The 27,060-nt window shown below is 57.3% G+C and overlaps 1 protein-coding gene across 9 annotated transcripts; it reads right to left on the bottom strand.

Annotated features, from left to right (window-relative positions):
• Positions 1–702: 702 nt before the first annotated feature.
• NAXD (NAD(P)HX dehydratase) lies at positions 703–20,180 on the bottom strand. 9 transcript variants are annotated; one of them, XM_045977906.1, is made up of 11 exons: positions 19,633–20,180; positions 15,427–15,577; positions 13,344–13,457; positions 12,080–12,125; positions 11,366–11,454; positions 9,371–9,479; positions 4,978–5,028; positions 4,790–4,894; positions 3,985–4,105; positions 2,763–2,883; positions 703–1,917 (listed from the first exon to the last, which is right to left on the bottom strand). In XM_045977906.1, exons 2-11 carry the CDS (start codon positions 15,528–15,530, stop codon positions 1,767–1,769), a joined length of 1,011 nt encoding a protein of 336 aa, XP_045833862.1. In that variant the 5' UTR covers positions 15,531–15,577; positions 19,633–20,180; the 3' UTR covers positions 703–1,766. The 9 variants fall into 9 exon arrangements, with proteins under 9 accessions (XP_045833862.1, XP_045833859.1, XP_045833857.1 ...); XM_045977903.1 differs by lacking the exon at positions 19,633–20,180 and adding an exon at positions 18,749–18,863; XM_045977901.1 differs by lacking the exon at positions 19,633–20,180 and adding an exon at positions 18,623–18,753.
• Positions 20,181–27,060: the final 6,880 nt, after the last annotated feature.

Here is a 27,060-nt window from a genome sequence, read left to right as displayed (position 1 = left end):
CCACCCCTGCCCGGCCGCTGCGGCTCTGCACCCCTGCCCGGCCGCTGCGGCTCTCCATCCCTGTCCGGCCGCTGCACGTCAGTGCTGCCGAGCTGGCCTGTCCTGCGGGCGCCGCGGGGAGGAACACGCTAGGCGTGGTGACGACACTCGACAGCGACGTTCACTTGTCACTGAACTTCAGGACCCCAAAGGCCACTGTCCTATTCTACAGGCGAAGGAACGCGCTCGGAAACAGACTTGCCCACGGTGAGCCAGCTCGTGCGGAGATCCCACCCGGCAGGCAGGCCCTCGACAGGGACACGCAAAGGGGGTCCATTCGGTACCTGGGGCTCAGGCTGTCCCCTGAGGGCCACGTGCTGCACTTGGCCCCCCCCAGTGACCTCCATACCCTGCTACCTTGGTCTCGGGGTAAAAGCCCGTCCTTAGCTACAGCTAGTAGGTCTAGGGCTCCTCGGATCTATTCCCCACCCACTGCAGCAAGAGGATTTGTACGTAACTCAGCAAAACAGAAACGGTTCCGCGACGCGTGCACTTGACCTTCTGTGGAACAAAGCACTGCACGCTGGCAAGGTGGGGAGGCCCAGGTGAAAACCGTGAAGGGACAACCTTTCCCACGTTTGTCCCCCTGCTGACCGTGTCCTCGCTCAGGAAAGCTGGAACGTGGACATGAGCTCTGCCAGAAAACAATACAAGACTCGATACTGAGATAAACCAAATTTGCCTTTTAATAGTTACGAGGATTGAGATGTAACTACCCAGAAGAAAACACAATGACGCTTCTCAGTGACGTGTGAAAGAGAAGCGGCGTACATTTTTTAAGAAATCTGGTTTTAAAGCATAATCGGTCTAGGGCGAGGGGACTCAATCCCAGAGCATCAGTCAAGAGGGACAGGAAGGATCCACAGGGTCCCGTCCTCGCAGAAAGCACGGAGAAGCCTACGGTAGTACTCACGTGCGCAGGACCCAAGCCCACGGGGAGTCGCAGAGAAAACCGCGCGCCCAGAGCACCATCCAGAAGCCAGCCAGAGGCTCGCAAGGCATTTCGCAGAGCACACTTCTTTCACGGGTTCTGCTCCTGAAGACACATCCACTTCCGATGACCATGTTCAGTCCCCAACCGGGGCCTCCTGGGTGCCCGAGTGTCCAGCTTCGTCCTGCCTCCCCGAGAGAGCACACGGCTGGGCCACATCCCGCGACTCCCCCGGGGACTGCCTCCCGCCAGCAGACCCGAGAGCGCGCGGAGGAGGAGCGGGCAGGGTGTGCTCGGGGCGCAGGGTCCTGTGTCCTCCAGAAACCAGTCGCTGGCTATTACGAAACACTTCATTAAGCACAGTCGATGCGGACGACTTCTGCCCCGACGATTCCAACCCAATCAGCGTTTGAGCAGCGCATGTGAGCACGACCACCAGGGCCACGGCGCTTGGGGACGGCCACCTCAACAGCACTCTCACAGGTCCTGAATGGGATCGACGGGACCCGTGAGGGCACCCGCTGCGGGGATGTCGTCGGCGGACGCAGGGAGCACGTGGGTAGGGCAGGCCCGTGCTCCTGGAGCACATGCAGAGCTCGGCGGCTCCGGTCTCCTGCCGAGCAGCTCGGAGGAGTTTAGGAATGCTTGGTCTAGCGTCACTTCTCCAGCTGCGCACGCAGCCAGAAATCCACCCCTGGACCACGCGGTCTGCCCCCGAGGGCTGCGACACAGGACGTGGCTTCCTGTGACAAAGAGCCTCCCCGTCCGTGGGCCGCTCGCTTCCTGGTGCCTGGGTTTAGGTTTCAAAGAGGCTGCGGAACGCGGGCCCGACCTCCGCGATCATGTCGGTGGTGGTGGTGGAGCGGCCGTGCTTCTGGAAGGCCTGACGGCTGCACTCCCGTGTGAGCGAGCACGCGCCCACGGCGGCCAGGAGGAGAGGGCTGGACCTGGAGGGGGACGACCGTTAGCACGCGCTGCACACTCCAGCTTCCCCCCCATTTCCTGGGACCCCAAACAGGCCACTGCAAGCCTGCTGTGCCTGGGAGGCAGAAGGCAGCCTCACGACCAGAACGCGGATATTCCCAATCAGTATCCCTGCGGCTGGAGAACAGGACAGTCCTGTTGCCCCCGAGGAAAACCGGACCCTCACTGGTCACGGTTCACCGTGATCTTAGGTGCCGGGAGGACTTGGAAGATCCGAGCATGTGGGCTCCGGCCACCATCCCAGATGCCCCTAGAGTTGTTTCCATGTGGACACACCCGGGCAGGTGCTCCCTGCCTCGCGTGTGCCACCAGCCCATGGCCTCGCATGGCTTCACAGCTGGGGGTGGGGACACCCTGCCCAGCACTCGTGGCCACCACTGCCCCATGATGCGTGTGGAGGATGGGGCCCTGCCTGCGCTCACAGCTCTGACCACAGACGCGGGCCAAGCCTGGATCCCCGAGTTCTGTCCTAGAGGAAACTCCCATCTCTCAGGACAGTGGTCAAAGCCAGCTCACCCCTGCACGCGGATTTCTCCTCCACTGTTCTGCTTTACAAAGGTACACATCGCATCCCCAGAACAGGGTCTCAAGCTGACACGGACGCCCCGAGCCACTGGCACTGAGGCACAGGGCAGGGCCCTGACCTCACACGAAGCGAGAGCGGCCCAGGTGACCACCCTGGGATCAGCCCTGCCCAGGGACCGCTTCCACGGGACACTGACGTTTCACGCGGCTCCGTGTTAACCGTACGGGCCACTTCAGCTCACGCGGTAAAACTCCCGAGAGGACAAGCGAAGGTGTCACATACCCGTTCGTCTTCTCGGGTCCGGCACGCAGCGCCCAGTGCACCAGGACACCCAGGGCGCCCGACAGCAGGTCACCCTGGCCACCACACCTGCGGCCGCTGCCCTCCTGCACGCACTCGAGCACTGGGGGAGGGGGACGACACGGCCGTCAGGGGACGAGCTCTCCTGTGCCCGAGGCACCGTCTCAACCCGCGGCAGCTCTTCCCGAATGTTCTCAACCAGGCAGCCTGGGTTTAACAGGAGAGCAGACCCGGGCCGGCCCAGAAGCACGTGTGCGGTCCGGGCAGTGAGCAGACTCGGGCCTGCTGGAGAGGACGGGGGAGAAGCAGGCAGGTACCCAGGGTGCTCAGCCCGCTAGACCCCTCGGGAGCACGCGCCACCCTAAGAAGTGCACGGCACGCTCACACCCCCGCGTGGACGCCCGCCCTTGGCCGCTCATCCATTACACGGTGTAACCAGCCGCCGCCTCAGAAAGCCGGGTGGTCACATCCTCAGAAAGTGTCCGGGTCTAGGGCGCCTTCCAGCAACAAGAACCCCAGAGGTTTCCGGGTCCCTCAGAGAACACTCCCTCGGCGTGTCCCGCTTCCTCCCACTCCCTGGTCAGTAGCCCTAAATTCCATGCTGTTCCAACAACAGGTGCGCTCCCTGCCTCCCAGTCAGACCACAGGAGGGGAGGACCTGTGCGCAGGGCGCGAGGGGGGCTCCACACCTCACTGTCCCTGGCGGCGCACCTCAGACGCCCACCAGCTCCCCCTGCTTCTTGCACTGGCCAGCCGGCAGGCCCGAGGAAGAGAACGAGGGGCAGGCTGCCACACCCAGCACCCCCTCCCCCAACCCCGGGCACCAGCTCCTGGCGTTCCCGCACAACCCAGCCGTCCTCACAGCAGGAGGGAAAGCAGTGAACGTCCAGCTGCCTCCTCTAACACCTCCAACACCGCAGGGGAGCGGGCCGGGCCGCGGGGCGCCACCTGCTGGCGAGGCCGCAGCCCCACCGCTCGGCTTCCCAGGGATGCCCCCAGAACCAGCCGCGGCTCCCGGCGTCAACAAGGATCAACACACAGCGTGTCCCTGCCCTTCGCAAGACAGAAGTAAAACCCACTTCATCGGGAGCCCGTGTGGGGAACTCGGGTGACCCCAGGGGCGGCATGTGCCGTGACCAGATTCCAGGGGCCGTCACCCAGCACCGCCACACTGAGTGACATGCGTGAAGCCACAGCTACCCACCCTGTTCCCCGTCGGAGATCACGTCCCGCTCCCCTTTCTGGACCACGGTCACATTCCCCAAGGCCCGGCTGAGTCTTCGTACAGCTTCGCGATGATCGCTGCCATCCCCAGGGTCTGTCAGCTACAAGGTGGGACAGCACAGACCGGGCCGTTGTCGGACACGTGAAAGGAGCCCACCGTCACGGGTACGTCCTGCCCATCCACCCTGATCCTTAGGACCCCCCCACGCGACACACACACACCATCCTCCCGGAGCTCCAGCCCCGCACTTGGAGGGGGACGACCCGTCCACTAAGGGGAAGGAGGCCCAGGATAACCGGCCGGCACGTCCCGGGCAGACGCACCAACACCGCTCAGGGGCCCTCCCCCTGCCGCGGCTGGACCCTCCCGGGTCTGCAGAGGGGACAACTGTGAATAACCAGGCACGAGCATCTGCGGGACGCTTACTGCGTGAGAACCCCGGGGTTCACATCTGTCATCTGGTTCGTCCTCACACCCTACGCAACGATGCTCTCAGCAGCCCCGTTGCATGGGCGAGGCGACGCGGGACAGGGACCGACTGCGCTGTCCAGAGCCTCCACCCCGCCTCTCAGCCCATCACAGACATCCTAGTGAGAAGACGCCCCATCGTTCCACGCACCACCGAGAGAGAAGGGCACTGTCACATGTGGGGACACGCCCCGACTCGCTGGCCATCCGCAAGTCTGTCCCGCAGGGGCAGGTGGGGCAGAAGCACTGAGCCATCCCGCACCCACCTCGGGACGGGCAGGGCCTGCGCCCCATCTTCTGGGTGGTGAGCACTCACCACGGCTGCAGAGAGTCTGCCGAACTCCACGTGGTTGGGAGTGAGAACGGCCTTCCGGTAGCCCTGGATGAGGGCCGGGTGCCGAGCGATCAGCCACAGCCCGTCCTGCAGACAAGGACAGGGACGTAGGGCACACAGCCTCAGGGGCCTGGCTGGGCGGAGGGGCAGGAGAGGAGAATCACACTCACTGCATCGATGACGACGGGGATGTCCCTGGCCTTGGATGCTTCCAAGATGCCCTGCAAGGAGAGAACGAGATGCTGAGCAACATCAACCGAGATGACCGAGCAAGCAGTTCGCTGATAAGCCGCAACATGAGGTCACCCGCAAACACACAGAAAACGGAAGTGCGGGCAGTGCACGGAAGACCCAGAGGAGCAGAGAGTAGCCCTCGTAAGGCAGGGGCCCTGGGAACTCTGGAAACGGGTCTGTGGGAAGCCCAACCCGCAGCACTGGGCCAGGTGAGTCCATGGAGGCAGACCCCAAGCTAGAGGCTCCAAGTTCCCACCGACACTCATCCCCAGGGCTCCCAGAAGAAAAATCTGAAGTCTTCAGAATTCCCCCAAATCATGAGTTTCTATGCATTTTCTCTAACACTCTGTGTTTTAAAATAAGTGACCATGAAAATAAAAGTGAATCACCTCTCCAAGAAAATTACACTAAAAATCTCAGAGGTTAAAAAAAATAATAAAACGTCAGAGGTTTTCGGCAGCATTATGTATGTATCTGCGATCACCGTATATACAGTCACTTACTACGAACCAGTATTTTGCGACGAGATGACACATCACGACAGCACATAACCACCATCTCCCCCAAAACACACACTGGAGGGTAGAAAACGTGGAGAAGAACGAAGCAAGAGCCCCCCTCCAGGGTGCCTGGAGGAGGAGACCAGCACACGGACAGGCGACCACCGGGTGGCGACACAGTGAGCAGGCAGCCGGCCGTCTGCCGGCCAAGGACAGGGCCCCCAGAAAAAAACCAAACCTGCTGACACTTCGCTCGGGGACGCCCTCCAGGACTGGGAGGACACCGAGGTCTGCTATTTAAGGCCCTGCCTGCGGTGCTCTGCTGTGGCTCGCGGAGTCTCCGTCACTCCCACCGCCAACGGCATGAACTCCCTAGCAAGCGCCTCTGACTCCCAGGGGAACAGCAGAGGAACCAGCAAGTAAGTCCCGGACAAGGGACGGCCGCTCTGACGGCCCCGGGTCCTCATTTCCAAGAAGTGCTGACTCTGTGAGACAGCTTCGACTCGGGCTCCGAGGGAAAGGAGCCTGCAGATAGCGGCCGAGCGTCTGGGACATCACTAGGCCATCACCAGGACACAGCTCCGGGCCCCGGGGAAGCTGCTGGGACGGAAAGACACGGGCTCAGAGACCAAAAGACTCAGAGTTGTGTGAGCGCGAGCAAAGTCTCTTCCCTTCCCTGAAACTCTGCTTGCCAGTCTATAAAATGAGGATCCTGGCCCAAATAATACTTTTTTTTTTTAAGATTTTATTTGTCAGAGAAAAAGAGAGTGAGCGCGCGCACAAGCAGGCAGAGGGAGAAGCAGGCTCCCAGGAGATGTAGGACTCGAACCCAGAACCCTGGGATCATGACCTGAGCGGAAGGCAGAGGCCTAATCCACTCGCATCCCTCAAATAATCCTCTGAAACTGTATGAGGACGAGAAACACCAACTCGAGATTTACCCAGTTCCTGGCAAGGGAGCTGGCCGTGCGTAACCGGCAGCCGCAGGGAGGCCACGTGGCCTCGTCACCGCTCCACCCGCCACCTAGTGAGCAACTTTGGGGTGGACGGCAAAGGAGGGAAGGAGCCGCACACCCACACGTCAGACGAGGCTGAGTGGTCCGACCAGGAGTGCTGCGCGGGGGACATGGCACCCGGGGGGCAGCAGGAGAGCCAGGGCGGCCCCCTTCAGCGTGAGCTGCAGCAGCCCACGCCGTGGCCACGCAGCTCCTAGACCTCTGTCTGCAAGGACAAACGGCCGATGTAAGTGTGGGAGTGTCTGAGACGTCACTAACAGATTAAGAAAAAGCTACAAACCACCCAAGTGAACCAGTAAGATACGGTGTATTTAACTGTAACTGTAGCTATTGAATGTAAGAAGGAACACGGCCACATTCTATCGGGGAAAGCCTCCAGGACGTACGGTTGAGTAAGAGCCAGCGACAAGGAGCACAAACAGCGTGAGGGGAGCTCGTCGAGCCCGTGTCCTGGGTCCGGAGACTCCAGCTCAAACCAGCGCGCACCGCGTTAGACTGGGCACCGCTCGGCAGCGGCCCGCGGCCCAGCCCACTACACAAACACGTTCCCCGCTGCCTCTGCTGAGCCCCAAACGCCTGTGGAAACGCGCAGCAGCCGCAATGCTCTTGAAATGAACAAGGCTGGCGGGATCCCACAGCCGCCACCATCAGGACTGCGTGTCACAGCACAAGGACGGCCGCACAAATCCGTAAACTGGCGACAGCCCCCGAGTAAACCCTGCGTTTCCGTCCAGACCTTCAACAGGGAGGCCCAGACGCGAGCAGAGTGGTGCGGGAACGGGTTGTCCGCTCCTTTCACCAGGCATAAAAATTTACTCAAAATGGACCACAGACCCACATGTGAAAGCTAAAACAATAAAGCTCTTAGAAGGGCTTTATTCTCCTCTGTGAAATGGGGGGACCAGCAGCACCGACGGGCGGGCTTGTGTGGGAACGGAGTGCCGCGATGGGAAGCGCACGGCAAACGCACCCGGCGGACGTGTACAAGTCACAGAACACCAGGAGGAAGCCCACGGTCAGGGAAGTGCACAGCCCATCCCGGGTCCCCTAGCCCGCGCTGGGTGTGGCCCTCGCACAGGTATTTGTCCCAAGGAAGCAAAATGCTTATGAGGAAAAAACGAAGCACATCTGGTAAACCTAATAAGCACGGGTTCCCACCCGTTTAAACGGCCGTTTCAGAAAATAAGTTCCACGTGTCCCATCACAGATCGTAACTTCTCCCTGCACGGGAAATCCTCCGCTGAGGGACGAAGTGGCCAACCCCAGGGCGCCCAGGGACACGTGGTGAGGCGCCGACACCCGGCAGGGAGCGAGGGGGTGACGCGCCCAGGGGTCAGGTGGGCCAGCACAGACTCCGGGCCAGCCGCCCACCATGCAACACCAGGGGCCTCTCTGTTCGCCGTTTTGTTCCGGAGACACCCGGACAAGTGGCTTCCTGAAGCAAAAGGCGGTCAGACCACGCAGAGTCCGCTCAAGCTGGCGTGTCACGTGCCACAGGCTGGGTGGCTTGGAAACAACAGGAATGCACTGTACGGTTCTGGAAGCTTCAAGTCCAATATTACGGGTGCTGCAGAAGGTCCCCTACAGGTCATGGACCAGTCGCCGGGTCCTCACCTGATGGGAGGGGGAGGGAGCTCTGGGGCCCCCGCTACAAGGGCCTGAGTCCCCATCCAGGAGGCTGCTCCGCCCTCATGATCCAACCACCCCCCAGAAGCCTCACGTCCTGACACCTCACCGTGAGGGTCAGGATCCCAACACATGAACGTGCGGGGACACACGCACTCGGGCCGCAGCGCGGTCACCGACAGCCTTGCAAACAGCTCTGGCAGGGAGCAGCCGCCGGAACTTCAAGGCTGCTCACACGGACGTCAAACCCGCCTACACCAACTGCACGCGATGTCTCCCAAGTACGCGAGTGAGAGCCATTGCCAAGACGTGAGAAGCAAGGACAACGAGCACGAGAGGAGGAGGACAAGGAGGCCAGAGAGTGAGCACCACGCTGTCGTGACTAAGGGGGCCAGAGGTTAATGGTCAAGTCACGAACGGTCACAAAGCCCACCATCCCAAGGGTCATCCCCAGCCTGGCAGGAGCCGTCACCTGCCTCTCTTCCCAGAAACAGACCCGGGGAGAGACCGTCACAGTGCACCTCCCAGCAACCCTGTGCAGAGCGCCACCATCTCCGGACACGAGTGCACAGCAGACCAGCAGCCTCCACGCGGGCTGTCCCATTCAGGTGTCCCCTCCCCTCACTCAGACCAAAGGCTCTTGCGCTCCTCAGCTAGGATTCGCTCCTACTTGTCAGCAAGTGGTCGAGATCCACGATGCTGCCTGGCTTGTGCCGTGCGCCGTGCTGGCTCCGAACCAGGAGTGCTCAGAGGCACGGTGTTGGTGGTGTGTCACCGAGAGCCACACGCCACTGGATGGGACTGGCTCTCAGACTATTCTGAACTGCTGGTTTCCTCGCACCCCTGTTCCCTCAGCTCTCCGTGAAGGCTGAGCGGCTGTCCGTCCACCCCCCTGCGCCCGCCACCACGCTTCTCCTGCCAGAGCGGAGACGCCCGCGCTCCAGGCAGTCCCGGACACGCCCCCGGGCAGTAGCACAAGCTAACGCCCTGAGAGCACGAGACTCATTCCATCTGGCTGTCCGGTTTTAGGCTCATTCCTCTGTTTAGTGCGTCCTCTCCTCCAAACCATCTTAATTGTTCCATCAACCAGAATGCTAAGCATCGCAAACCCCAAGAAAATGCTTCTTTTCAGACTCCACGAGCCGAGTCTATAAGGACAGACACGTTCAATAATTTTCGACACTTACCTTAACATTTTCAAGAAGCCTGTCATCCCGACCCAGGCCGGGCCCCACGACCAGGGCGTGCAGCCGGGGCAGCCACTCCTCCACGTCGTGGACGGCGCTGGGGCTGTCACTGCGGCGAGAGGAGGAGGCCAGAGCAGTTTAGGACGACTTGCACTCACTGGTCTACCTTACTAGCGAGACTGCACGTTCCTCTACATTTCCCTGGTTCCCTCTCCTGTTGCAGGACCCAGGCCAGGACCCCAGTCTGCATCCAGCCCCCCACATTACCGTCATCTCTGTAGATGAGCTCATCCTTTCATACCCCGATGCAGGAATCCAGCTGTCAGCATCTAAATGAAGCCACACTGAGACATTCTGGCTACTTTCAAAACTGTCTCTGCCTTCCAGAATGAACCGGTTTTTTTCCATCACACAGGCATACTTTATGCACTCCCAGGGGCACCGGGGGACCTGTCAGGACAGGACCTGACGGCTGTACGGGACCGTGTCGCTTCGCCACACCACCTTCCCGCTCATCTGGCTCCTCAGACTGCTAGAACACACCCTGGAAGGCTCTGCCCCCAGCAAGCCCTTCCAGAAGAGTGCCGAGAGTTCTCCAGAACACCCCTCCTCCCCGCTCCTGCCCCCGCTCGGCTCCCAGCTGGGGGCGCTGGGCTGCCCCCGCCGACACACACTCCTGCACGGCCCCCACTCTCGTCGCGCACCTCACAGCCACGCCGCTTGGATGTGCGACAGGCGGCTGCAAACACATCCAAAGCCAGCTCTGACGGCCACCAAACCAAACCCGCCCCCCCAGACGCCGCCCTTGTCGAGTCACAGCTAGCTCGGACCAAACCCAGAGCGGCCTCCATGACTTTCGTCTTTTCCTTCTACCCAGTATCCCACCTGTCAGCAGATCCCGGGGCTGCACTTTCAGATGGGACCGGGACCCCTTCTCCTACCCCATCACTTACTCTCACCGGGACGCTCACAACTCCCTCCTCCGGCAACTGCTGTGTCCACCCTGGGCCCCAAAAGCGCATTCTCAACAGCATCCGTGTAAGGCTTTTAAAATGCACACTGGATCCTGTTCCCCCACCCAACACAAGGCTCTAGCAGCCCCCTCCCCTCTCCTCCTCGCTTACATGAAAGCCAAAGCCCAGAGGATGACCCCCGTGACCTGCACAGCTTGGCCTTGAACCTCTCCAGTCGCCCGCCCCATCCTGAGTCCCTTGGCTTGAGCTGAGACGCCAGTCCTGCCCCACGTCTGCAGGTCCCTACCTGAGTAACACACTCCAGGCCCCTGCCCACCATCACCACAGTGAGAAACACACATGGGCCGCGTGGTATACGTGCTGCCCGCATGGCCGCCTTTCCTCTCCCCTGCCTGCCCCTCCACGTGGTCCTCACCACCCGCTAACACCCTGCTCTCTTGCGCGTCCCTCTCCGGAGCTGTGCCGCCCGGTACGGCAGCCGCCGGCCACATGTGGCTGTTCAAGTTGAACTCAGTTTACCTGAGTTACGGAAAAACAGCTGCTGAATCCCACCGGCCACATCTCGGGTGCTCAGCAGCCACAGATCTGGACAGCACCAAGAACTTTTTCACCACTGCAGAAAGCTCTAGAGCACAGGGCTGCCCCAGAAAGGGGGCTGCATGAGGAGATGTTTTTCTGCTTGGTTCAATGCTGTCCCCAGGGAGCAGAAGCGTCTGCTGAAAGAGGGAAGGCCCCTCGAGACGCTGTGGGCAGCACGGCCCCAGGCAAGGCCCAGACCTCTCCTAGAAAGCTGCACCCATTTCCAATGCGCCCCAGGGGCCCAGACCTCTCCCACACCTTGTAAGCACGCCTGCTGCTCTCCTGGCCACAATCATGGGCTCCTTACAGCCTTCTCCTCTCTTCTGACGGCACCCACCTACCACCCCCCCAGTACGGCAGCCGCTCCACGGAGGCCCTTAGCACCCACGAGAAGGCCAAGGAGCACGGCTGCGAGTGAGCACCCCCAAGCGGCCGCACTCACAGAACCGGGTGAACGATCAGCTCCGGGCTATACGACTTGATCACTGGCGCGGCCTCCCGGGTGCAGAACACGTGGGACAGATCTGCGCCCTGAGGAACGAGCATGAGAGGCGGACTCAGAGCGGGGCTCACGCAACAGCCGGGGAGGTGGCCTCACCATGGCTGCCCGGGGCCCTTACTCCATAGCCAGGCCGCTCAGACGAGGAAGGAAGCTAAGAAAAGGGCTAGAAAGCAAGCAGACTTGCTACCACCCAACAGGCAGGTCACCCCAGACCAGCTCAGGCTGCGTCACCCAAGGGCCCCCGGGAGCACGTTTCACGGTAATTGTGCCAACTGGGCCACCAGGACTTGCTCGAAGACCTGGGAAACCGCCAAGGCGCACAGACGCCGACTGCTTTCATGAGGACTGAAGCGGGGTTCTAGGATCATGGTGGTGAAGGACAGTTCTAGTAAAACTTCGCTCAACCAAATTCCAGTTCTGGGGCATCTCAGTGGGTTAAGCGGCCGCCTTCAGCTCAGGTCAGGATCCCAGGGTCCTGGATGGAGCCCCGCCTCGGCTCCCTGCTCAGCGGGGAGCCTGCCTCTCCCTCTGCACCGCCCCCCCTCCATGGTCTGTCTCTCTCACACACTCGCTCTCTCAAATAAATAAGGTCTTTAAATACAAGAATAAGAAATCCAATGGCTGACTAGAGTGAGAAGCTGTAAACAGACATACCACTTTGAGGGCTGAGATGGCAGCGAAGTAGGGCGCTCCAGTATACCTGAAAAGGCAGAAGGGACAGTCAGCATCCTCCGAGAAGGCCGCCAGCACAGCGGTTTTTCGGGAGATTATAAAGACGGGGATCACAGAGCCCAGGGCCCGGCACCTCATAGCACGAGAGCCCAGCGAGGCCTGAGATCCCGACCTGAGCGGAGATCACGAGTCCGCCGCTCAACCGACTAAGGCACCAGGTGGCCGTCACGAAAGACCTCCGTCTGCATCAGGACCGCCAGCGCTCCCGGCACTGTGCTCAGAATGGAGGCCCGAGGAGGCCCTGAGAGCTCGCTGACGGCGCCGAGAACAGCAGCACCCTGCCAGGCCCCGAGACTCACACCCCTCTGGCCGGCCTCCATCCCACTATTCCCAAATGCCCGTATTTTTAACTCGGCCTCAGGCAAGGAAGCGGGGGCGATCGGCAAGTGCAGCAACATTTAAGACGTCTGCGCGCCGCTCTGGTATCGACTCTGGGAATCGACCCCCGGGAAGTTACCAGATGCGCACACAGTAGGAAAACGTGCAGAGATGTCTACAGCCAGGCGGCTTATTCGGGGAAAAGAACAGAGGTGACCCGCTCGCCTGTCAACAGGGATGGTAAATAACTTGCGGCCCGTCTTTACAAGGAACACCGCTCACCACGAATCGGTCTCTAGGAAGCAACAGGGAATGACTGATGCCAGGACACCACATGAAATGAAAAGGAGGTCACGCCACCGAACAGCAAGCAGAGAGAATGCAGAGCCCTGACGCCTGTTTTCTGTTTCCAAATACAACCGCCACCTCAAACGCTCCACCAGCCCAGGACTAGGCAGAGAGCCAGGCCACCCCCACCCACCAAGGCCAGTTTGTTTCAAAGACCTTGAAGATTTCATAACTGACCATTTGGGCCACTTGTATTCTCTCTTCCAGGGATTTTAATCCCCGCGTTCATGCTATACGTTCCCCACTGAAGAGTGAACCTTGACACCGCTGGCCCCCACCCGCCCACCTGCTCGGGGCACCCACAGCCTTGCTGTGTGGCCCCGGTGCTGTGTCCCTTTCAGATCTTGTAGGTAACACGTCTTTATTTTTCCAGAGTTCCCAGAGAGTTGTTACTTCAGGGCATCCTGTGATCATAGCAAGAACCACGGGGGCAGCTCCCACTCCAGCACGGGACACTGACAGGGCTGAGACCCGCAGAGGAGACAACACGGTCCCAGTTTTGTGAAAACTAGCTGCATACACGTAAGAGTCTGGAAGGCTGACGATGTGCCCACGCTGTATTACCACACGGTACCATGAAGCCTTCACTTGCCACGTTTCTGCGGTGTTTGAATTTTTACAAGCAGATAATACCTTGAGAACCAGAGAAAAGACGATCGTACTTTAGAGGTTGGTCCTGAGGCCAGTGGACACATCTGCAGTTTCGTAATTACCCCTAGTACGCTACACTGCAGACTTATCTGAGAAGAAAACCTCACGGCCAGTTCTTCCCATGCAAGTGGCCCAATTACAAGGCAGGAGAGGGAGGGGATGTGAGAAATAAGCCCCCAACCCCCTCAGCGCTCTCAAGCCCACGGCCCGGCGGAGGCCGCACTGCTGGCCTCCATCCCAGAAGCTGGAGGAGGCGGCCTTGAACTGGGGACCTGAAGGAGAAAAGCATCTAGGAGCTAATGATCCAAGAGCCCAAAACGCAGCAGGAGAAAGAAACAGAGGAGAAAGGAGAGCCAGTAATAGAGGAGCATTTCCCTCATCCAAAGGGACCACGTCTACAGACATGAGGGCTCGCCAAGTCTCAAATCAGATTAGTGAAAAGACGACAACCTGGACACATGGGGAGGAAACTGAAGATTTCTAAAGAAAATCTTACAAACAGCCAAGCAAGAACAAGTTACTTACAAATTAAGGCAAACTTCTTTTTTGTGGTGCAAAATACAGGCCAGAGGACAATGTGATCACACGCACTGTTTACCAAAGGTCACACTGAGACTCCCCAGCTCAGGCGTGGCACAACACAGCCCTCCCACACAGCAAGACACAGCCGGTGTGCAAGTACTCCACAGGGTCCCTGTCAAAGAAAATGCCAGAAGAGGCCAAGGACTCCCACCCCACGTGCAGACCACTAGGCCAGGCAGGAGACCCGCAGCAGCGCACAAAGTTCCGTGCGGTACTAGGGGTTGCGCTAAGAACTCCCTGGGAGTTTTTCGTCAGTGCAGACTCTCTCCTGAGTGCCATGTGTGATTCACCATGGTAGTGAGAACAGACAACCCCCAGCTCCATGCGAAACCATAAGAGAATTTCCAGATTAGTAAAAGGAAAAACCTACCGAAAATAAGGGAAAAATGGACACACAACGTAAAATGAAGAGAAAACATAACAAGCCTTAGAAAGTGCCTCAGGTAGACTAAAGTGAACAAGCGGACCACCTTCTTCGAGCAGGTACGGCCGGTCACACGGGGTCAGGAAACAAATCAAGCTACGTATTATTTATAACACATCTAACTACGAGATAAACCACTGAAAATACACAGCCAGGCAGAGACAGCACATCAATACGAACAGAGAGTAAGCAGGGGCAGAAATGATAACCAAGGTCAGATTTAAGTCAAAGGCAAAGGTATCATCTATAAACAAGGACAGGTTATAAAATCTTACGTGCAAACAACACGGCAGCAAAATCCACAGAACTAGAAAGCAAGCCTTGGGGGCGCCTGGGTGGCTCAGTGGGTTAAAGCCTCTGCCTTCGGCTCAGGTCATGATCCCAGGGCCTGGGATCAAGCCCCGCATCGGGCTCTCTGCTCCGTAGGGAGCCTGCTTCCTCCTCTCTCTCTGCCTGCCTCTCTGCCTAGTTGTGATTTCTCTCTGTCAAATAAATAAAATATTTAAAAAAAAAAAAAAAAAAGAAAGCAAGCCTTGAAGACAGGCTAGGATCTGTCAAATTTCCTTAAGGACTTCCGAGAACATCTTCGAAGTGACAAAGTAAACCAAACACGTGCTGGTCTCTCCAGATTACAAAGAAACGCGTGTTTGTGGTGTGCAGCCCGGTCAACACAGGAACGTGTAAGACCAGAAAACCTGCACCAGCCCCACCGCGGGCGCAGGCTCCACACCGACGTGCCAGCGACAGCTCACGCGGGGCCCTCACTGTTCTCTCTGATGCAGTCACAAAGTTCATCCCTGGAAAAAACCGGGGCTCAGAACATCAGACTACACCGACAAATGACTGCTGGGGTCCAGCCAGAAGGACAGACGGACAACTGACTGATGCGGGCAGAAAGCCGGACAACAGAGACTGCGCGCACATGACCATCTTCCGGGTCACTTACTCCTGGCAGCCCCCGACGACGCCTATTCTTCCGTCTTGGCCTTTGTGCTTCTGGGAAGTCAGGGGAGGGATAATATTTCTCACCAGCTGCAACGTATTTTCCATATCCTTTATCGGATGTGCTTTATGCAGTGAAAATGCTCTTTGTAAAACTGAAAAACACGAAAACGGAGAGAAATATCAGCATACATAGCAAAAAGACTGAAACAAGACAGCCTACTAACCAAAACACCCCAAAGTTGACTGAACACGAATGCTATAGATTTTTATCCAACAGTTTCATTATTTTTTTTTTAATTTGACAGAGATCACAAGTAGGCAGAGAGGTGGGCATAGAGAGAGGGGGAAGCAGGCTCCCCACTGAGTAGAGAGCCCAATGCGGGGCTCGATCCCAGGACTCTAGATCATGACCTGAGGCTTAACGCACTGAGCCACCCAGGTGCCCCCATTATTTTATTTCTGTAAGCAAATGACCCTTAGAAATCACAACACAGCACCAACACTAGCTGGACAGACCGACTTTGTTTTTGAAACGTACCAGACATTTCCGGAAGTCCAACTAACCTTTCAGGAAGTGTTTTAAAGCATTACGACCTAAGAAACGACACATATTCCACGTCAATCTTCCACTAAGTTATCCGGTCTCTTCTCTTGGGCTGGAAAAGCAAACCTCCCATTCGCGCCCTTCTGCCGCCACAGTCGTGCTCCCGACCTTCCAGTCGTGTTTCGGACAGTCCGTTAGATACTCATTAAACCACCCAGAAATGGCTTCTAAACAGAGAACACAGCTTACACTGGGTTCAGAGATGCATCTTGAAATAGTAAGACGATTTCGAATTGTTTATAAACAGCGAGATCTTAATTGCCTTTCTAGAAAAACTTCCCTCATATTCGCCTTGGTATTTAACCCAGCTCAGCTGTGAGAGAAATGCCACATTCTGGAACGTGCTGTGTATTCGAGGTCTGAAGTAATAAAGCACGTGTTTTCCCTAGAATTAAAGGGTCTGTGCAGATCTACACGACACTCACAAAAGGAAGCCAACGTTCACTTCCTTCCAGTTATCCCAGCAGCACAGAAAACCGGGCGGTGTTACAGCTCCCGTGAAGGCCGCAAGCTGCCCCGTAAGACACACCACTTTACATTTACTAACACTCTTACAGTTTTGCTTTTTATTCAATAATTTTATTCAAGGAATTTTCTTTAATGAGTAGCTGTAACGGCCTCCTCGGCGGATGTGCCAGCTGCTGAGACCCCCACACGTGGGAATATTAATTACTAGGAGTCCAACCCAACACTTTCCACCTCCCAAATCGACACAAGACTAAAACTCAAAACAGAATCGCCATTGGGGGGCGTCTGGGTGGCTCTGTGGGTTAAGCCTCTGCCTTCAGCGCAGGTCATGATCTCAGGGTCCTGGGATTGAGCCCCACATCGGGCTCTCTGCTCAGCGGGGAGCCTGCTTCCCCACCCCCCACCCCCGTCTCTCTGCCTGCTTGTGATCTCTCTCTGTCAAATAAGTAAAATCTTAAAAAAAAAAAAAAATGAACAAAAGCATCCTGGTTTATTGTCCTCATTAGTGCCCCGGGTATCCTGTTACAGATAAGGAACCCGGAGCCCCCAGAGACAGGCCTGAAGACGCCTGGGGTAGTAATGGATAAGCCAGACCAGAAGACACCATTTTACCAAAATGCCATTTTGCGGCAAATCATTTTTCTTTAACCAAATAGTCACATCAACCAAAAGACAAGACGACAAGGATCAAACCCTCGGAGAGTAAAATCCCTTACGAAGCACTGCGCTGTCGGTGTCTAACCAGAAGTGTGCGGGTGCGAAGTAACCCCACCGCTCACCAGCCTGCCCCGCCCACCCCAGGAGAGTCTTCCGCTGGCCAGGGCCAGAGGTCAACTCCACTTCCGTACACTGCAGTCACTCAGTTCCAGCCGGCGTCCAGCACCCACCCGGGACCTGTCCACGGAAACGTCCCTGCTCTCCGGGGTGAAAATGCCCTGCAAGACGCAATCTGGAATTCATCCCATTCAGTAACTTAATCGTGTTCAGGGGACTCGGAGTCTGGAAGAACAGGTCAAACCCGTCTGATTTGGGTTTGTTTTACGAAGTGGCGCAGGCAACTTGGAGAGGCAAACGGATTTCTTCAGCCTGCGCTGATTTCTAGAATTCCTGACCACCCACCCCGTGGGATGACAGCCATCTTCGTGCCAACTGCGCTCTAACCTAGGGGGAACCAGCCAATCTGGAGGGCCCGAGGTGCGCTCCTACAGCATCCCATGCCCTAAAGCTAGGACAGGGAGTCGGGGCTCCAGAGCGCGCCTGTCGTGGGTGAAAGTTCAGCAGATCAGCCTCACAGCAACACCTGGAACGAAGGCCGAGAGACCCGCGGCCACTGACCACAGGGTGAAAACTCAAGACGAGGGGCCGCCCGTAAAAGTCTCTGAACAATCTGTGCCTGGAGGCCCCTCTGCCGCCGTGAGGGGGAGGGGAGAAGCTACGGGACCCCTCGAAGCCCCGCACAGCCCCGCACGGGAGCTAGAGTGACGCCGACGTCACTAAAACACAGAAAGAAAAGAAGAGGCGTCTGTGCCACCGCGCAGCGTAACAAAAGGCCAAACCCGCCGGCTGTCCCCGCCCGCACCACCACTCACAGACCCGCAGCAACACCCCATACCGCAGCCTGCGGGGACGCCCCGGTTCCGCATCGTCACCGGCCCGGCAACCGCGGCCGCGCACCTGCTTCCCGACCCCAGCCCCGCACGGAGGGGCGAGCGCTCGCCGCGGGCGGGAAGGGGGTGCCACCGCCCGCGCCTCCGCCGCCCGACGCGCACCGCTGTACTCACGCGCACACACCCCGGGCAACCGGGGGAAAAGCCCCTCACGAGGGCTGCGGGCGCTCCTGACGCGCCTCGACGCCTTCCCACAGCCCGTCCGGTTTCACAGCCAAGGCCGCGGCGGGGTCCGCGGGGGTCGCCGGGGGCGCCCAGCCGTGCCCCTGCCCCGCGGCACCGGCGCCGGCGAGCCCCTCCCCCCGCGGGGACGGCTGCGCTGCGGGCCGCCCGCCAAACCCTCCTCGGTCCCGCCCCGCGGCCGCACGCAGGCGGCACAACTCCCCGCGGCCCCGGGCCCCGCGCGCGACCGGCCTGCCACGGCGCCTCCGTCCCGCCGAGCGCCCGCGGTCGGGTACCTGCGTCCGGCGACAGCTCGTAGAGCACGAGTGCGGCCGAGAGCAGCGCGACAGCGGCCGCGCCGGCGAGCAGAGCCCCGGCCCCCGCGGGAAGGGCCATGCCCGCAAGGCCGGTATCGATCTTACCTCGGCGGCAGGCCCCGGCAGCGGCCCAGACTTGACCCACAGCCATCCCCGGACTTCCGGGCTCCCGGCCGCCCCCGCGCCGCCGCCGGAACCAGAGCTCACGGCGGACTTCCGGCTCCCGACGGCCACGCGCCGTCACCGGAAGCTGACCCTCTACATCCGGCCTCACCCCACCCACAGACTGGCCTCCACCAGTCATATACGGTCCCTGATGATTGACAAGCTCAATGCCCAACCCAGGAGGGCCTCAGCTCCGGACCCCTGGAGTTCTACCGGAAAGCAGGTTCCGGCATGGAGATGCGCTTAGGACTTGGTGTTTGGGGTCTTTTCGCCGTTCGTGTTTGGGGCCGGGGGCATCTTAGAGCACCGGGCGGGAGGCTGCCCCGCTGACCAGCACGGTACCCTCGGGAAGCCGGCGGAGGCCTTGGAACCCCACGTTTGCGCGCCCGATTCCGCCGTGGGCCGCCTCCGCCCCCGGACTCGCGAGCTGGACTGTCCCGCCGGCTGGGGCCCCTGCCTGCCCCCTGCCCCCCGTCCCGCGCCCCACGCCCCCTGACCCCGGGAGCCGGGCCGCCGCCATCCCGGGCGCTCAGGTCGGAAACCGGGGGCCGCCCTCTCCCGCCTGCCTCCTCCCGAGGGCCCGCCTTGCGGGGGCGACCCCGGGCTGAGCGCGGCCGGCCTGTGGCGGGCACTGCGGTGCGGAGGAGCGTGTGTCACGAGGGCCGCAGGCCCGGGCTCGCGCTGCCGTGGTGGCCGTGCGTCCCGGCCTCGCGGCGGAGTCCCTGGCGTCCCTGCCGGTGTTCTCAGGGGCACTGCCCGTGAGCCGCCCCGGGGTGCTGGCACGTTCCTCCCAGAAGGACGCCAGGCCCGCGCGCGGTGTTCACCCTAGCTTGGTCGTCCGCGAAGGCCCTGACAGGTACCGGCGTCTGGACCTAAAGCTGTCGGGGGACACAACTCGCCCTGACGGCTCCGTGCGCCTCCCGGCTTCCCTGCAGCGGCAGACAGACCGTGGCGCTCCCTCGAGGTCGTGTGCGTGTAGGTGAGGTTCGGTGGGGTGAGGTCCCAAGCCGGCCACCGAGAAGGGAGTCGAGACATCTTCGGGGCAGAAGGCCGTATTAAAGCAGGCGGGCAGGACCCGAGTACAGAAAGGCCTGCTGCCCCAGGGTGCTGACGGGGCTCATTCCACGCTCGGGAGTCGGGGCGGGAAGGAAGATGGCGGTTTTCAAAGGACTTTGATAGACTAGGGGGGACCTGCAGGATACTGGGGGCCTCGGCTTCCTCGGGTTCGGCTTGTTTTCCCTGTAGCAAGGCATTAACCATAAGACAGTGGGAACCTCCTTCTGGAAGCTCAGTTCTTCTTAAGAATGCTCTGCTCTTTTTTAAAGATTTCAGTTATTCATTTGACAGAGTGACCACAAGCAAGGGGAGAGGCAGGCAGAGGAGAGGGAGAAGCAAGACTCCCCCCTGAGCAGGGAGCCCGATCTGGGGCTTGATCCCAGGACCCTAGATCCATGACTGAGCCGAAGGCAGACGCTTCACCGACTGAGCCCCCCAAGTGCCCCAAGAATGCCCCTTTCCTTTCTTCCTTCTCTTTCTTTCTGATTTTATTTATTTGACAGGCAGAGATCTCAAGTAGGCAGAGAGGCAGGCAGAAGGAGAGAGAAGCAGGCTGCCCGCTGAGCAGGGAGCCCGATGCGGAGCTCGATCCCAGGCCCCTGAATCATGACTGAGCCGAAGGCAGCTGCTTAACCCACTGAGCCACCCAGGCGCCCCAAGGAGGCTTATTTCTCGTGACTCACTATCTGTCAGCCGAGGGAGGCCTGTCGTTCAGGGCTGTCATCTCTGTAAATGAACCATTTGCTTTTCATTCTCTTAGCCTTAGGGCAGCCAGGAGTGCCCGAGGACTGTCACACAGGTTCCACCTGGGTGTGGGGGTCATTGTGGGGTGTCAGCTTGTGCTTTGTCCTCAGCTTGCCTTCTCCTCCCTCATCTCAGACCGTCCGGTGGGTTTCCACGTTGAGTAAAATCCGAAGTCCCTTTCTGTTGGCCTTCCAGCCCCTTCCAGATCCATACACTTGCAACATTTGCATATTCAGATTTCCTGCCTCTGTCCTTGCTCCCTCTCTCCCGGCTGCACCGACTTCTTTGTGCTTGTCTGTGCGGCCAGCATGTCCCTGCTCTCCCTTCCGCTGGCGGGCTCTTTCTCGTGACGCTGACGTGGCGCCTGCAGGTAGCAGTTCGACCTGTGCGGAGCCATCCCTGACCATTCTGTGTGAGGTCCACACCCCTTCTTTGCTGCTTCCTGCCGTATCCTTCTCCTCAGTACTTCTCACCGCTTGACTTACCTGCTCATTTACCCATTCGTTGTCGTCTACGTCCCCGTGTCTATAGAAGTTAGCTCCCGTGGAAAACCTTTGTTCTGTGCTGTATGCTCAGGGCACAGAACGTAGCACGGAGGAAGTGTGTCCCTTTATGGAGGCGTGACTTACATGACAGTAAGTTTCAGCGATTGGAGGTGCACACTTCCATGAGTTTGAGCAAACGTATGTAATCATGTGATCACTGATGTGGAAAACAAAGGGAAAAGAAAAAATTAAATTTCCTTACTGCTTACAGCCTGTCGACAGGTCCTTGAAACAGACAGAGGGACCTTCCTCTAGGAGCTCAGCTGTCTCGATGTTGGCCCTTCGCTAAGGGCCAAAGGTAATCTTAGCCCAACCCCCAGGGCCCTGTGAGTCTATTTTAAACATACAGAGATTCCTTTGGAAACTTAACCTCTACCCGCCAAGATACAGGTTAGTACTCGTCCGGCAAGTGGCCCGCCGGTACACAGATCAAGTGTCAGGACTGCGGGGCACTAAACGGGGCTGACGAGCCTTTTCCCAACAACAGCGAGCCTGCTCGGGGCCCTGGAAAACTTGTTTCCAAAATACCCTGGAGGCTTGTGCCATCCCTAACCCCTCCCAACTTGGAAGCAGGAAATCCAGTCACCCGTCCCAACCCCGGTGCAGCCCTCTCTGCCCACAGGGCCGGTCACTGCGCTCCAGGGAAGCCGCCTTTCTGCACCGAAGATGTCTCGAGAATTCCTTCTTGACTCTCCGCTCCTGGACCCCAGTATGTCCTACCTCGGTCACCACATTTGTGATTTAGAACATACCGATCAAGACACCCCAGTCAGGCTTTTGCTGCTACTGTAAATGTTATTTTCTTTTTTTTTTTAAATATTTTATTTATTTGACAGAGAGAAATCACAACTAGGCAAAGAGGCAGGCAGAGAGAGAGGAGGAAGCAGGCTCCCGGAGGAGCAGAGAGCCCAATGCGGGGCTCGATCCTAGGACCCTGAGACCATGACCTGAGCCGAAGGCAGAGGCTTTAACCCACTGAGCCACCCAGGCGCCCCAGTAAATGTTATTTTCTTAATTTTAATCTTTAACTGCTCCTTGCTCGTACATGGAAACACTGTCGATTAGCATATTCAGACACCGTGTCTTTTGATCAGGCGGAATTCACTTGTCATTAGTTCTAGCAACTGCTTTGAGTTCACCTGCGATCTTCGGTCTAAGCAGGTGTCAGTTTTTTGGTGAGATCAACTGCATGAACCTTCTGGGTAGCCACCAGGTTATTTAATACCGGTATGAACTCCTGGATTCTTATTGACTCAGCAAAAATTTGTGAATTCTTACTTTACTTATTTTGTTCAGAATTTTAAAATTTATTTATTTATTAAGCACCAGGGTACTTGTTACCAGTATGAATTCATGAATTTTTATTTCATTCATTTTATTTACATCTTATTTATTATGTTACCCTTTTTGATACTTTAAATGCAAACATATTTAAATATTTACATTTCAGTGGCTCATCTAGGGACCCGGGCTCTGGGGCCTCAGAGCCGTCATCTCTGGTCCTCACGGGGTTATCCTTCCCAGAGAATCACAGGAAGTGAGTTTCTTCTCGCCAGGGAGGGGAGATCCGTGCAGACTCAGAGAAGTCGCACAGATCAGTTAACGGGAACCTTCCTTACCGAGCTGTGGCCCTGTGGCATTGGCACTGCCCCGGCCTGGAGGCCTGGAGGGAGTGAGTAGGAGATTGGGGCTCACTGGACACTGGCCTGCGTCGTCCGAGGCCACACCCCGGGGGGGAAGGTAAGCAGTCCGAAAGGCAGTCACCCGCTACATTTCCAAACGTCACCTCTGAACTGGAACACATTTGACCCATCCCTCTGGCAGCCGCCAAGGGTAACCTTCACCTTCCAACTGTCCTCCCCCGGCTCTTGGCCTGCAGGCTGCTGTCCTGTCAGTCAGGCCCGGAAATAGAACTAGAACCATCAGAACCCAGACCCTCCACGGGTCCCAAGGTGAAACGGCACGTTGCGTAATATTCCAGGACACGTGTGTGCCTTTTCGTATTCCCCCACAGAATCTGAAAACAGATCATTAAAGCTGCAAAAACCCGCACTTTGGTAGTCCGCAGGAGGGCCGAGAACTAAGACTGACACAGGATTCACATTCCTGTTAATTTGATGACCTCAGCCGGAGCAGCTGCCTAGCACACCCACTGTAACTGGGAGACCCTCCTTCCTTCGAGAACGCTCGTGACACCTTACCTGTTATTTTTAGCTTTGCGAAGAAGAGGAGTACGATTAAGGGAGGTGGCCAGAAGGAAAAAATAAAATTTTACTTCCAGGATCAGCAAACCTTTAATTTTAGACTTAAGGAAAAACCAGTCAGGCTCAGGTAGTTTTGGTCTCTCCGGGGGCTTATTGGAAATGCAGAAGCACAGGGGCGCCTGGGGGGCTCAGCTGTTAAGCATCTGCCTTCAGCTCGGGTCATGATCCTGGGGTCCTGGGATCGAGCCCCGCATCGGGCTCCCTGCTCGGTGGGAGCCTGCTTCTCCCTCTCTCATTCCCTCTGCTTGTGTTCCTCTTGCTGTGTCTCTGTCAAATAAACAAAATCTTTAAAAAAAAAAGAAAGACTTCGCATCCTTGGTGATATCCTTGAGCATTTGGGGGAGTCACCTAAAATAAACTTTTCAGGTCACAGAGATTTTTATCACCAAAAGATGAAATTAGATGAGATGACCTTAAACGTTTCTGGCAGCAATAGAAACATGTATTTGATCTAGTCATACACTTGCTTGTATTTTATCTTTTATTTCATGTTACTTGTATTTTCTTAATTATTTTATTTAGATATTTGACAGAGAGAGGGAGAGAGCACACGCAGGGGGAGCAGCAGAGAGAGAGAGAAGCAGGCTCCCCACCGAGCAGGGAGCTGACTCAGGACTCGATCCCAAGACGCTGGGGTCGTGACCGGAGTCGAAGGCAGGTGCTTGACCAACTGAGCCACTCAGGCGCCCCATACTTCGTGTTCCTTTTCAAAAATACCGTTTTAAAATCCTCTAAGAGGAGCAGTATTGTACTTGGGGGTTCAAAGTAATCAGTTCATACACAGCAAGTCCCAAATGATACTCAACACCAATATCTCCCTCATTTTTAAATTGTAAAATACCATCCTCTTTCTTTAATTGAAGTTTTTCTCCAAAATAAAATTTGGGAAATCCACCGGAAGGGTGGCCGGGTGATGTCGCCTGACCGGAAGCGAGCCTGACCTCATCCCAGGGAGATCCTGTGTGTCTGAGATGGGCAGGCCCATCCTCATCGGGGGCCCAGCCGCTCTGCCGGAGCTGCCCGTTTCTGCGATCCTTGTGGACTGTGGAAGGGAGGAAGCAGTCTCCCTCTGCCCTCTCAGAGTAGGGGTCTCGAATCAGACGGACGAAAGACAGATGAACAGGAGAAAAGGTAGACACGTTTCACTTGTTGGGGTTTTCATTTTTTCCCATGAACGGAGGCCTCCCAGAAAAGACACGAAGCCCCGGAGAAGTGGTCCGGTGTGGGGTGGGGCGTAGATGACATCGCAGCAGAAGGCAGTAAGTCGTGGAGAAGTGACCAGACCAAGGAAATGCGGCTTAGGAGTCCAGGGGGCGACACGGGCTATTGACGGAAGCCGAGGGCTGTTCACTGAGGCTGTCCACGCAGAGGCGACCAGGCAGCATCGCCATCTCTGGTGATAATGGTCATCCTTGCCTTCCGGGTTCCAGAGAGGGGCTCCCTGTCCCCAGCCAGACTGACTCCCTGCTCGAAGGTGGAGGGAGACGGCCCAGAGCTCCCCGTGTCTGCTGTTTCCTTGTCTTCAGTTCAGGATAATCTTTACGCCAAAGTGGTGTATTTGGGGTGGCATGTTTTGTTTTGTTTTTAAGATTTATTTTGGAGAGTGACCAAGTACAAGTGGGAGGGGTGGAGGGAAAGGGAGAAAGAATCTGAAACAGACTCGGAGCTGAGCACGGAGCCCCACGCAGGGCTCGATCCCGGAACCCTGAGGTCATGACCTGAGTTGCAACCGAGAGTTGGACAGTTAACTGACTGTGTCACCCAGGGGCCCCTGGGGGTGGGGTGGCATATTCTGATTTCATACCCTCCGTCTTCGGACCACAATCCTCTGTAAACCCGGCACATTAGCCCGCAACTAACTGTGATTACCAGATGGTCCCCTATTTAAGTCTGATGCTTCAAACTTTTTTCAAGCAGAACGTGAACCCAGGAGACAATTACCGCTTTCTGTCTTGGTAGTGAGAGGATCCTAAACCGTTCTGGATGCTTGATGCACCATTAATCCGGCTAAATCTTTTCTTCCTGGCAGGGGTAACATCCCTAGGGCTTGCTAGGAGCTGATGTCTGGCATTCCCGTTTCTATTCTGGTTACAGTAGAGACCACCAGGAAGGCAGAACGCGGACGATGCACGCAGGTCTGAGGCCGATGCGGTCAGAACGGCAGGTGAATTCAAGTCCAACCAAGCTTGAAGATCAAATGAAGACTCTTACTTGTTTGTTGGTTTTAGAATGGGGATGGGGGCAGAGGGAGAGGGACATGAGGACTCTGAACTCAGTGCAGAGCCTGACATGGGGCTCGATCTTGTGACCCTGAGATCATGACCTGAGCCAAAGTCAAGAGTTGGAAGCTTAACGGCTGAGTCCCCCTGGCGTCCTCTAAAGAAGACTTGAGGAGAGGATCCGAACCTCTGGTTTGTGAGCATAACCCTGTCAGTTCAGAGTTATTTCTCACAGTCGATTCAGGGGTAAGGAAAAAAAAGAGACAGAGACAGAGAAGCCGGGCTGGATTCTGCGTAGGGGATATGGTGCAACCAAATTCTAACCAATGTTTCACTTAGTCAACAACTTTACTTGGGGTGGGAAAAAATGATGCAAAATTTGTGGAGGAAAACCACCGGCTTGCTTGGTGGGCCAGTGAGTCACTAGGTAGAAATTGGGGCAGCAGAACCTTGTGCCCTCCCTGCAGGGTGTGGGGTGAACAGTAGAGAACGGGGACCATAAAATACAGCCATTCATGTGGGGCATCTGGGTGGCTCAGTGGGTTAAAGCCTCTGCCTTTGGCTCAGGTCATGGTCTCAGGGTCCTGGGATCGAGTCCCGCATCGGGCTCTGCTCAGCGGGGAGCCTACTCCCCCCGCCCCGCCTGCCTCTCTGCCTATTTGTGATGATCTCTGTCTGTCAAGTAAATAAAATCTTTTAAAAAAATTAAAAAGTCACCAATGAATACTGGTGTGGGAATGTTGGAGTTCAGCGCAAAGAGCCAAGGAAGAATTCTTGAGACATTTTTGGTGCACAAAGACGTTTCATTGAAGCATGAGGATGGGACCTGTGGGTGGAAAGGCCTGCGCTGGGGTTGTGAGGGGAGACGGGTTATAGACTTTGAAGCTGGAGGGCCTTCGGGATAGAGCAAACCGCCAGGGCTTTTTGGAAACAAGGTTTCTGGGGCCCTGAGGGAGCGAGCTATTGCCAGGATAAGGCTATTTTGTACCGGCGGGCAGACCCTGAGTCTTGAGACCCTCCAGGTGTGTATCAGTGGGCCGTGGCTTTGAGGATGATCGCTGGCGTATTTTGGGAGGAGGGTAGAGATAAACGAAGTTTCCAAACGAATTTCAGTATGTTAAAGCAGACTCCCAGGGTCCTGGAAGTCGGGTCAATGTCAAGGCAAAGTCGTCTTTTGTCCTCAGCCAAGTGTCAACATCGAGACAGATGAGCTCCTAGAGGAAGTTGCCTCTGTCTATTTCAAGGACCTGTGGATGGGCTGTGAGTAGGAAGGAAATTTAATTCTTTCCTTTGCCTTTGTTTCCCCATCAAATATGTTAGAGAGGGGCACCTGGGTGGCTCCGTGGGTTAAAGCCTCTGCCTTTGGCTCAGGTCACGATCTCAGGGTCCTGGGATTGAGCCCCGCGTCAGGCTCTCTGCTCAGC

The sequence above is a fragment of the Meles meles genome, chromosome 14 (genome assembly GCF_922984935.1).
Source record: "Meles meles chromosome 14, mMelMel3.1 paternal haplotype, whole genome shotgun sequence".
NCBI lineage: Eukaryota > Metazoa > Chordata > Mammalia > Carnivora > Mustelidae > Meles > Meles meles.
This window is presented reverse-complemented; position numbering and strand designations above follow the sequence as displayed.